The 12984-nt window shown below is 38.0% G+C and overlaps 1 protein-coding gene across 14 annotated transcripts in view; it reads left to right on the top strand.

Annotated features, from left to right (window-relative positions):
* The window catches only part of tox2 (TOX high mobility group box family member 2), a 187821-nt gene that overhangs the window by 156693 nt on the left and 18144 nt on the right, over positions 1-12984 (top strand). For 11 of the 14 annotated variants that reach the window (XM_067373447.1, XM_067373449.1, XM_067373446.1 and 8 more), the window contains 2 exons: positions 4061-4294; positions 8975-9205. In XM_067373447.1, the coding sequence (XP_067229548.1) occupies positions 4061-4294; positions 8975-9205 (465 nt within the window). The remainder of the gene's footprint in view (positions 1-4060; positions 4295-8974; positions 9206-12984) is intronic. The other 3 variants (XM_067373458.1, XM_067373457.1, XM_067373456.1) reach the window with 1 other exon arrangement.

Raw genomic sequence — 12984 nt, 5'->3', positions numbered from 1 at the left:
GACTGTGTGCGACAGGTTCTTCAGCACAGGTTTGATCATGTTGATCATTTAGAAATTCATATGCATGTACTGTAAATCAGTCCTATGAACATGATATCACCCAGTCTGAGCAGTAACCCAGACACCATCCCCCTATCAAGGTTTATACTATTTAGTAATTAGCATACAGTACCTATGGCAACCACTAACCTTTGTGAGACTGTTTCATGATGTTTGTACAGCCATCCAGCCTGCTTTTTATAGCCTGAACCCATGACTATTAGAGAGAGCAGCTCTCTCACTCTCAGGTTTTCTTTTTCACTCTCCCTTATTGATCAATCTCTCTCTTTCTGTCTCTCTCAAACGCTGTCTCTCTGCAAACAGACAGCATTAAAAACAAATATTCAATATGTCATCTAAATGTGCAGTAAGCAGCCAGCAGACAATATATTGTTTGTTTAACGATTCACGGCGACTGCTTTGTCTAAATTGACAGTAAAGAGAGAAGTCGTTTGCTGAAGGTGCACGTCTTTATTCTTTTGATTATAACCGTGACTCCAAATAAATTGAAAGCAAATGTGGTTTGGAATAACAGGGCCGGGCACGCTCTCACAAAACACTCGCTCGTTTGCCGATTTCGTTCGCTTAGAAATTGCTTATTTAATGTGAAATATGAGAGCAATGGCTTTAGAAAATAAGCAAAGTCTAATGTTAAAATAAGAGATGAAACGGTACAGTAGACTCTGTTCAAAGGACAGTAGATATTGATGAAAACATCTCCTTCCATGCATGTTTTTTAATATATCTTTGTTTAGGTCTGAGTTTGATCTATGTGTATTTGTTGTTATAATAATGCTGTTATTCTTCTGTTGATCTTGCTAGTACAGCACTGGTCGCCATCCGGCGTTTCTAAATGTAATGTAATGCATTGACTAACAATGATGTATTTGATAAAAATACAACTGTCTATTGATAGTTCATGTTAGCTCAGGTCTTAGTTGATGTATTAGTTGAAATTAACATTAACTAAGATTAATAAATGCGTCAAGGCCCGTTCACACCAAGGATGATAACGATAAAAATATAGTTTTAAAAATCGGAGAGTCCACAACACAACTATAACGATGACATCACAAAGAAACAATATTGCTGGAATTACTTTCAGAACGTATTTTTCCAGCTGATGAACGATAAAAACGTTGACAGCCAATCAGAATCCATCCTGAACAGAAACAGAACCTTATTGTAAAGTGTTACCAGTAAACTTAACTAAAAATGCTGTTATTTTTAAGCTAATACTCTAGAAACGAAACTCAAAAGACATCTATGTTAGAGCCGTACAATTAATCATTAAAATATCGTGATCTCATTCCAAAACGACAACGATTCGCCCATTTATTAAACCTTTATTAAACCTTTGACAAACTCAAAGCAAACATTCAGATCTGTATTTTGAGCCAGAGAGAGCTGTTGTCATATATAGGTATGAAACAGCTTCACAAATACTCTTATTATTTCTGTGTTACAAATATTCAAATGATCACAGAAGTACTAGGATAAAAGTTTATAGTTCGGATATAAACACCGATGACTATAGAAGTGATCAAAATAGAGTAAATCACCTTTTGAAAGTAACTTCAAATAAAGATTGTATCAATTACATTGTTGCACCAGTAGGTGGCGACAAGTGACTGTTAAATAAAGTAGTCATTGAATCATTCATTCAATTGATTTGTTCAAAAAAACGCTGATTCATCCAGTAATGAAACAAGTGAAGTCTTTAATGAGTGAGTCATTGAATCATTCACTCAATCCTATTTTTAAAAAAATAGGAATTCATTCAGAGTATTTAAATATTTTAAATAATAGACTGCAGCAAGTAACATTTTGTAAGAATCTCTAGTAAATTGCATGTTAATTTGTTTAGTTTGTGGAAGAACTGAAGCAAAAAAATCATGATTCTCAAATCATCCAGAATCATGCAGCTCTAATCTATGCAAATTTTGTTGAGCTTTCCTGAGAAGTTCATCTGGTTGTGTATTTGGCAGGTCCCTAATTAGAAAAGAAAGAGAGATAAAACACAGTAAATCAGAGGTTTTTGTGTGCATTCATTCACTGTATTCTCATTTAATTTTTTTTGCACTGCTTTTTCTCAGCAAGAAATGGCCCAGTAATTCGAGTCAACACTATTGAAATGATATTCAGAATTTCAAACGGGACGAGGGCGCTGCAATGATGCTTTGGAAACAAATACCATAAATTATTCAGCGAGCGAGAGAGAGAATAGACTATGATAGATTGGTGGTTTTCGCGGCTGACTGCGGAGTCGTCCCGGTACCTTTTGTCCCAACAAAGGTTCCAATCACAGAATTCGGCCGTAATATGAAAATTCACTCGGTGAGCCCGTTGGCTCTCTCTCTCTCTCTCTCTCTCTTGTCTTTTGTGTGTTCTGCGCCCAGATTAAAGAACAGGGTGATGCTCTTGGCCGGCAGCAGTTGCTATGGAAATGGGGTTGCCGTCGCTATGATAGGCCATTCATGTTTGATTAATTGGTTTTTCAATGCTTCTTGGTTTGTGAAAGCCCTTAAAGAGCAACTCCACGGAAAATGGAAAATTAATGGATTCTCTCTCCCTCTCTCTCCAACATTAAAGCTATTTCGCTGCATTTGAAAATTGAACTAATGGTGTTGCTGAAATTTGATTTGAGGTTGGAGGTTGTGTTTGGGCTGCTTTTGGAGGGGCTGTTGAGTATTCGAGATCTGAAACGTCTAAATGAGGAAAGCCTTTGTTTCAGGTCTGCTTTTGTACCGACACATAGTAGGATGTCCTGTAGATTCCAGGCTAATTCAACAACCCCTGCGATTGTGGACTTGATGCATTTTTCTTGCTCTTTCATTTTAAATTTCACCTATTAGCAAGTCTTGAGAGGTTAATTAGCACTATTACAAGCTCTCGCTAAGATCACAGCCGTTACGGTAATGTTTACTTTGCCCAGACCTTCATGAATCATTTTAAAAGCGCACAGTTGATATGTAATGTTTAATTCAGCTCAACTCGTGAATGTTGCATGGAGCTAATAAGTGCTAGTTCATCAACTTTCTCTATTTCTCTTTCTTTTTGATTTGTGACTGGCTAAGTATTCCTATTTATGTGTAAATGAATACATCCGTTCGCAGTCCTTCCGTCGACATCCGCTCACATCTCCTGATGAGATGCCTTTTGAAGAGCAGCGATGGAAATGAAATATGGTGAAATATTAAAATACGGATGCTCAGTTTGAGAGGATTCAGTGATTTGAGTTTAACTAACTTAATTTAGCAATGTCAGGCTTCATCTTATTTATCTTTTTTATATGGTATGAATGTATCAACGCATGTAAATTAAAGAGTGCATGGTATGTTCAGTCTTATTAACTCTAACAAATACAATCAAGTTTAACCAGGAGTGAAATGCACTAAAATATTGATTGCATTTCGGCCACAATTCACTCTTCCTGTAGATGTATTACTGTGTGTATGGTTATTTACTTAAATGTTTATGCATATATGATGAACGTCTTATGTGGTGAATTCTCACTGTTGTTTTTAAGTGTCAAGTCATTATTGTGGTTGCTTTGGGATTCTTCCGGGTTGAGCACCAATGGCGTTGTGGCTTTCTGAAGTAGCTTTGAAATTCATGCTGAGAGGAGTGCGGTTGATGACTTACTGTAAATGACGCTTATCTATCTAGATCACTCTCTAATCTGTTTATGATATAAGTCAGGCTGAAACTATAAAGGACACTTTCAAAACCCCAGGGTTCAGTTGCATTGCAATTTTGCACAGCCTCGTATAGTACACCTTTGTGTGAACGTATATTTACGGCCTCCATGGTTAATGCATTGAGTTTTGTAGTGCTGAAGTCATCATAGACTTAACTTACCTTAATCTTAACTAGCCACCGATAATCAGACGGCCACTTCAAAGGGTGAGGGAAGAAGCGATTATCTTTTTATAGTGTCTCTGTAGAAGAACCGGCCTCAATTGGTTATTTCTTTTCAAAATTACTCGTAGTAAAGTCTGGTCTTCTTCTCTCACCCTAGATGCCGGCGTTTGCGGGGCAAGCGGGCAGTTATTACCCCCGCGCCCACCACAGCCCCATGCTAAACAGATCTGCCCGGATACTGCCCCACCCCATGAGCGCCCTGTCCCAGCTCAGCTCTCAGATTGGCCAAGGCTCCTTTACACACGGTTCCCCATCATCGTCAGGAAGTCAGTCAGCCACGCCCTCCCCCTCAAGCTCCGCCCAGGAAGAGGAAGCAAAGTACCACTCAAAGGTACATGAACGGTTTCCTCCAAAGCGCTGACGTTTTACAGAGCGATCAGCATGAAATTGCACGTTGTTTAACAGTAGAATGCAGCGCCAACTCGTGCATTTTCTCCTTAGAAAGACTTTACAATAACATGTGTTAATGCATTAGGTATCATAAACTAACAACGCATGCTCTTCTTTGTTAATTCATGTTTGCTCAAAATGAGCAATATTAATTTATACACCTTGAAATGTTAAAAAATATATGCAGAAATTAACTGAGATTAATGCATGCTGTAAAACTATTGTTAGTTCATTTTAGCGAATGCATTGACTTATTAGCATTAGTGATGACTTCGATTTGTAGTCAGTGATTGTAAGAATTACACTGCCTTTTAAAAGTTTGGGGTCAGAAAATAATACTATTATTGTGCATAAACACAAAAATGACAGAAAGCAAAATGTTACAAATGCTTTCTACTCATTAAAGAATCCTGAAAAATACTAAATATTGCACTTTCCACAAAAAAATATTAGGCAGCATGACTCTTTCCAACATTGATAATAATCAGAAATGTTCTTTGATCATCAAATCATCATATTAGAATGATTTCTGAAGGATCATGTGACACTGAAGACTGGAGTAAATTTCAGCTTTGATCACAGGAATAAATTACTTTTTAAAATATATATACATAGAAAACAGTTGTTTTAAAATGTAATAATATTTCACAATTTTTACAATATTTTTGATAAAATAAATGCAGCATATTAGAATGATTCTGAAGGATCATGTGACACTGAAGACTGGAGTAATGATGCTGAAAATTCAGCTTTGATCACAGGAATAAATTACATATTAAAATATATTCACATAGAAAACCGCTGTTTTAAATTCTAAAAATATTTAACTATTTTACTGTGATTTACTGTATTTTTTATTAAATAAATGCATCCTTGGTGAGCAGAAGAGACGTCTTTCAAAAACATTTAAATAAATCTTGCTCCCACAAACTGTTGCACAGCCAAAAATAAATAAATAACAACACATTATTTTTTGGGCTACAGAATCATACATCATCAGTGAACGAGCTCAGAGCTCATGACAGGTCTGAAAGGTTTATACATTATCGAAAATAATTAATGGGATTTTTACTTCCGGAAGCCATCTGTTGTGTGCTCTAAAGGAGCATAAACAGCAGACGAGAGCTTTGAGAATAATTTCCCCTCTTTATTTAAAAGCAACTTCGGTGTGAACGTTTTTCCGTGTGTCTCAATAGTGTTTACAAATCTCTGCATTTTAACTTCGCATCTTGACGTCTTTTGTTCACTGTGATTTGCTGGCAAAAACATTACTCTGTTTTTTTTTTTTCTCTCTGTCTCTCTCTGCCTCTCTCTATCCTTCTTTTCATTTTCATTGTCCCAGAAAACCAATTACTCCTGCTTGTCCGTCATCCTCTCCTTTTATTGGAAGTGTCAGTTTGAATTTAATTTGAATGTTGCATGTAATGCGCAGGCAGCTCGAAATCCCTCATTATCGCAACACTGCATGCTTAATTGGATTGGAGAATACAAAGAGTGAATTAACTTACATGATGTTTAAATTACATTGTTCTTCAGCTGGCTTATGGAAGAGTCCGGCCTAATGCAGCACAAAGTCCGGTGCAATTATACCTGGTCCGAGTAGATTTAAAGCAGCTCTGTTGCCAGTCAAAATAAGTAAGAAGTGTTTCAGTCAGCCGGTATTGTTGGTTCAATCCTGGTGGATTTTAATAATAATGCCGTCTGGACAAAGGCAACAATTAGCACATTTCATTCCCATCGGTTTTTCCTTCTCTGCTCCTTGATGCATACAAATGCACGCTAATGTATTTAAACTCTGTGACACTGACACAAACACATCCATCCTGTGTTTAATTTTCCTCTGGAATGTGCCGTGCATGTGTGTGTTTGTTTACGCTTAATTAAATTAAATGTATATAAATCTGAAGCATTTAGTGGCTAGATTCCAGTCTATTCCCAGAATGCATGTGCTGTGTTTTTACCTGGCGTGTGTGTCTGTGTGTAATTAACATATGCTATATATATATATATATATATATATATATATATATATATATATATATATATATATATATATATATATATATATATATATATATGCATGTGTTGTTGTACACATTAATTGAATCCAGGAGTCTTTAGTTTGGAAATATGCAGCTGTGCTCATTTAGGCAACATGTGTGTGGACAATACACATATGAGGCACGTTTTATTGTGGAGACAAGTATGCAAAAACACCACACTAGTATATAAAAACTCTTCATCGTGTTACTGTAATGCACGCAAACTTGTTTTCACATCAAACACAAACTAAAACACAGAGAACACATTTGCATTGGCCATAGCATTGACATAAACTTCATAAAAACCTTCTTCTGAGGTTTGTTATCGCCACAGTAACACGAGAACACATGTGAAGTATGAGGAGGTTGTGTACTGTACTACATACTCAACATATTCACTAGCCAAAAAAACAATTTGGACTGACAGCATGTTTGGACTTGATTCAAATCAAAAACTCACTCTGCATTTTCGACAGCTTTGGGACGCACATATGCTCCAGTCAAATCACATATGAATATATTTAGTATGAAATTTGATTAATTCATATTAAAAACATAATTTTGGACATAAAATACTTTATTTTCTGTGTTGATGTATTTCCTGTTGTAAGTTTGCAGAACAATTTATTGAACTAAAATTAAGATATGGCCCCTTTTAACATCAACTTATTCTTATATATATATATATATATATATATATATATATATATATATATATATATATATATATATATATGAATAACTTAATTTAATAATAATATTATTATAAATGTATATACTAAAGTCTATACTTCTTAATTAATATAAAAGTCTAGTCTTTATTTGTTCGCATTTTCAAAGTCATACAGTATATATATATATATATATATATATATATATATATATATATATATATATATATATATATATATTTGCATATATATTTGTATCATTGAATAATATGATTTAATAATTATATATAATATATTAACATATTAATTTATTATTAATATATATTTATATAATATATATTATGTAATTATATATATAATTAATACATTATTAAAGCTATATATATAATAACTTGTAGTTAATTATATATATATCTTTGAATATTATAATTTAATCATAATATAATTGTTATATATATTAAATGTAATTATATTATAAATATGATTGAATAATTATATAATATATTAACACACACACACATATATAAATATATATATATATATATATATATATATATTATATTATTATATTTTATTAAAGCTATATATATAATAACTTGTAGTTAATTATAGAAATAACCTTGGATAATATAATTTAATAAAATAATTTTGATAGATATTATATGAAAATATATTAATATAAAAGTCTAGTCTTTAGTATTTACTTTTTTAATATTTCATATTTTTTAATATTTTCAAAATTTAAAAAAAAATGCATTGTGTTTCTGAGTTATAACATGTTAGTCTTTGATGTCATTTTAACTCTAAGACCCGTTTTGACTTTGGCTAATGGCACTAATGTTGTTTTTTGTAAATGTATCATGTAAATCACATGTAAAGTCAGACGTGAATGGAGATTTCTACAGCGGTCTGTTTTAATGGAGCATCAGCCAGAGTTTCATGCTACATTTCCTCTCTCTTCAAATTAGTTTCTCTTTTTTGGTACATTGAAAATGCTGATGAGAGAAAATGATGTTATCTAACCATCAAGTTCTGCCCTAGAAACCTCGTTCACTCGTTTGCTTTTACTCTTTGGTGTTTTGCGGTCCTGGTAAAGACAAAGATGTATTGTTCACCATTCTTTATTTCTCTCTCTGTATCTCTGTTTATATCCTCATTTCTACTCATTTAAATAATGGAATTGTGTTTCTATTTTAAATGCACAGCGGTTTTAGATGAATAAACGCATATTAGTGTGCACCAGACATGAGATGATGCAGCACTGATTCAAATGGGATATTAACAACGTCTGCTGGACTCTCTGCATTAAGAAATCAATTTCAGCCGCAATGTTTCAGCGCTCTGAAGAGAGTCCATGAACTGTCAGAGCAGATTACAGCGCCGTCGCTTGACTGAAAGCATTCTGGAATCCAGTGCTTCACATTTTTATTTCATGATGTTTGCAGATAAAAGACAACCAACCCGCATTTGCATAGCCAAACATGCATGTGACTGGAACAGCAGTGCATGTTGGGAGATGTAGACGCACTCGAAGAACTCTTAGATATCAACAAACTGCACAAGCATTTAATATTTCATTTTCATTCTTTGCACTTCAAGGAAACTGAACTAGAATGATTCCAGCACTGATTTTTGCAAAGTCCCTTTCTAGGAAAGATTGGCGATTGGCTCTCTTTAGAAGGCGGGACTTATTCTGCCATATTGCGTGTTGCACTTTCTTTGTATATCTAAAAAATGTGTGTGTAGTCACAATGTCTGAATGCAGCATTGAAATATATTTCTACAGATTGTCAGGTTTATTTGTGCAGAAGAATTTTTGTATTTGTGCTTCTGACAAATTATGTGTCTTGTTGAGGCAAGTAAATGCATCACGTCTCATTTGCTTTCTCTCTCTCTCTTCCCCTTCAGATCACAGGAGAGAAGCGACCCTCCTCTGACATGATGAAGCCCAAGCCCAAACCTCAGAAGAAGAAGAAGAAGAAGGACCCCAACGAGCCGCAGAAGCCCGTCTCAGCCTACGCACTCTTCTTCAGGGACACTCAAGCTGCCATCAAGGGCCAAAACCCCAACGCCACCTTCGGAGACGTCTCCAAGATCGTGGCCTCCATGTGGGACAGTCTGGGAGAAGAACAGAAACAAGTCAGTACATTTTGTTGCTCAGAAGTTGCTCTTTTGTGGCTGGCTGGCTGACTTGATGGATGGATGGAAAGGTGGAAGGATGGATGGATGCATGAATGGATGGATGGGTGGATAGGTAGAGTGAGGGATGGATGTAAGGATAGATGGATGGATGGATGGATGGATGGATGGATGGATGGATGGATGGATGCATGCATGAATGGGTGGATGAGTAGAGTGATGGATGGATAGATGAATGGAAGGATGGGTGGATGGATGGATGGATGGATGTAAGGATTGATGGATGGATGGATGCATGCATGAATGGGTGGATGGGTAGAGTGATGGATGGATAGATGGATGGAAGGATGGATGGAAGGATGGATGGATGGATGGATGGATGGATGGATGGATGGATGGATGGATGGATGGATGGATGGATGGATGGATGGAATGGTGGAAGGATGGTGGGTGGATGGATGGTGGGTGGATGGATGGATGGATGGAAGGATAGATGGATGGATGGAAGGATGGGTGGATGGATGGATGGATGGATGGATGGATGGAAGGATGGATGGATGGATGGATGGTGGGTGGATGGATGGAAGGATAGATGGATGGATGGATGGATGGATGGAAGGATAGATGGAAGGATAGATGGATGGATGGATGGATGGATGGATGGATGGTGGATGGATGGATGGAAGGATAGATGGAAGGATAGATGGATGGATGGATGGATGGATGGATGGATGGATGGATGGATGGTGGATGGATGGATGGAAGGATAGATGGAAGGATAGATGGATGGATGGATGGATGGATGGATGGATGGATGGATGGTGGATGGATGGATGGAAGGATAGATGGAAGGATGGATGGATGGATGGATGGAAGGATGGATGGTGGATGGATGGAAGGATAGATGGAAGGATAGATGTAAGGATAGATGGATGGATGGATGGTGGGTGGATGGATGGATGGATGGATGGATGGATGGATGGATGGATGGATGGATGGATGGTGGGTGGCTGGATGGATGGATGGATGGAAGGATGGATGGATGGATGGATGGATGGATGGTGGGTGGGTGGATGGATGGATGGATGGAAGGATGGATGGATGGTGGATGGATGGAAGGATAGATGGAAGGATAGATGGATGGATGGATGGATGGATGGATGGATGGATGGTGGGTGGATGGATGGATGGATGGAAGGATGGATGGATGGATGGATGGATGGTTGGTGGGTGGATGGATGGATGGATGGATGGATGGATGGATGGAAGGATGGATGGATGGATGGATGGATGGATGGATGGATGGATGGATGGATGGATGGATGGATGGTGGGTGGGTGGATGGATGGATGGATGGATGGATGGATGGATGGATGGATGGAAGGATGGATGGATGGATGGATGGAAGGATAGATGGAAGGATAGATGGATGGATGGATGGATGGATGGATGGATGGATGGATGGATGGATGGATGGATGGATGGATGGATGGAAGGATGGATGGATGGATGGATGGTGGGTGGGTGGATGGATGGATGGATGGATGGATGGATGGATGGATGGATGGATGGATGGATGGATGGATGGAAGGATGGATGGATGGATGGTGGGTGGGTGGGTGGGTGGATGGATGGATGGATGGATGGATGGATGGAAGGATGGATGGATGGATGGATGGAAGGATAGATGGAAGGATGGATGGATGGATGGTGGGTGGGTGGGTGGGTGGGTGGATGGATGGATGGATGGATGGATGGATGGATGGATGGATGGAAGGATGGATGGATGGATGGTGGGTGGGTGGGTGGGTGGGTGGATGGATGGATGGATGGATGGATGGATGGATGGATGGATGGATGGATGGATGGTGGAGTCTCTTCTGCTCATCAAGGCTGCATTTATTCAATCAAAAATACATAAAAAATTGTGAAAAATTATTATGATTCAAAATAGCTGTTTTCTATGTGAATATACAGTAAAGTGTAATTTATTCCTGTGATCAAATTACTCCAGTCTTCAGTGTCACATGATCCTTCAGAAATCATTCTAATATGATGATTTGCTGCTCAAGAAACATTTATGATTATTATCAGTGTTGAAAACAATGTAGAAACCGTGATCAATTAATGCATCCTTGCTGAATAAAAGGATTAATTTTTCAAACGGTTTTGTATACAGATATACAGATGATTTCTAAGTGTTTATTTGTCGTGTAATCAGTGTGTCTGAGTGTGTATTGAACACGTGTGAGTGTGTGTCAGTAATGAGCTGCATGAGATGTGTGTGTGTTTGAGATGGCCTCTGTATTTTTAGCATATCCTCCATAACACACGGCTGCTATTGCATGTCAAATAAGAGCCACCTGCCTCAGTGACAGAGTGCAGCGCGCTCACCCCTCCACCGACTGATATTTCTCTCGCTCGCTCTCCTTTTTTCTTTTTCTGAGAGCTGCTGTGTCCTTTTATTTGCAGTTAATTTTTGCCTCCTTCACTCTCCCCTCTTCACCATGAATCTTCATTTTGCTGCTGACACCCTTGAATGTGAATTCCTCATTTCCTGGGCTCTTTTTATTTATATCTGTTGCCTGGTGATTCGATCATGCTGAGAATACGAGATTAGCCATCACCCAGCGCCCTTCAATTCCCCCTCAAGGACATCTGCTCTCCGAAATGTTATTGTTTGTGCATTTTAACCCTTCGTTGGCTGGAAAACTCAGACGGGAAACATCTAGGCTTCATTTGGTTTTTCTTCACAAATTCCTAGCATAATAAGGCTTGTCCTTGGGCGGGCAGTGGCGTCTCTTTGTTGTTTTTATTTATCTGGGATAACAAGGTGACTTTTTTTTCTCGTTGGGAAAGGGATTGTTCCTTCTTGACTCAACTCTGGAGGATCGGAACACATCTGTTCCGTATCGCTGGAGCTGATGAGGTCATGAGGACGCGTGTCCCGGAGGTGTGTTTAATTCGCTGATTAGCGCTGGTTATGTCATCTTTCGGTGAGATCATCACCTGCTACTAACGTTTAGCCGAACTGGATGAAGTTTTACTCATGGGCTCTGTTTCAATCCCTAGTGAGCTGCCTACCTAGACAGCATGTTTATACATCAGGCTGTTCCAAAACTCTGATGCAGTGTTTGATGAATATGAATGTGTAAGATGCGTTTTGAAATCAGTCAATAGAACATGATTTCATGAAAAAATGTTACGTACGTGAACAAACATTATTCAAGTATGTTTTACAAGAAGATATTATTTCAGTCTTTCTACATTAAAATTTTGTTTAAATGAATGTGTTACTTGAATTGAACAAAAAAATCTATCCATCCATTCATCTACCCACACATCCATCAATCCATCCACCCATTCATTATCCTTCCATCCATCCATCCATCCATCCATCCATCCACCCATCTACCCATCCATCCATCCACCCATCTACCCATCCATCCATCCATCCATCCATCCACCTATCTACCCATCCATCCATCCACCCATCCATCCACCCATCTACCCATCCATCCATCCATCCATCTACCCATCCATCCAACCATTCACCATCCATCCATCATGCCTGCATCCATCCATCCATCCATCCATCCATCCATCCACCCATCCACCCATCTACCCACCCATCTACCCATCTACCCATCCATCCATCCACCCATCTACCCATCCATACACCCATCCATCCACCCATCTACCCACCCATCTACCCATCCATCCATCCATCCATCCATCCACCCATCCACCCATCTACCCACCCATCTACCCATCCATCC

This window comes from Chanodichthys erythropterus, chromosome 21, assembly GCF_024489055.1.
Source record: "Chanodichthys erythropterus isolate Z2021 chromosome 21, ASM2448905v1, whole genome shotgun sequence".
In the NCBI taxonomy this organism is placed as follows: Eukaryota; Metazoa; Chordata; class Actinopteri; order Cypriniformes; family Xenocyprididae; genus Chanodichthys; species Chanodichthys erythropterus.
This window is presented reverse-complemented; position numbering and strand designations above follow the sequence as displayed.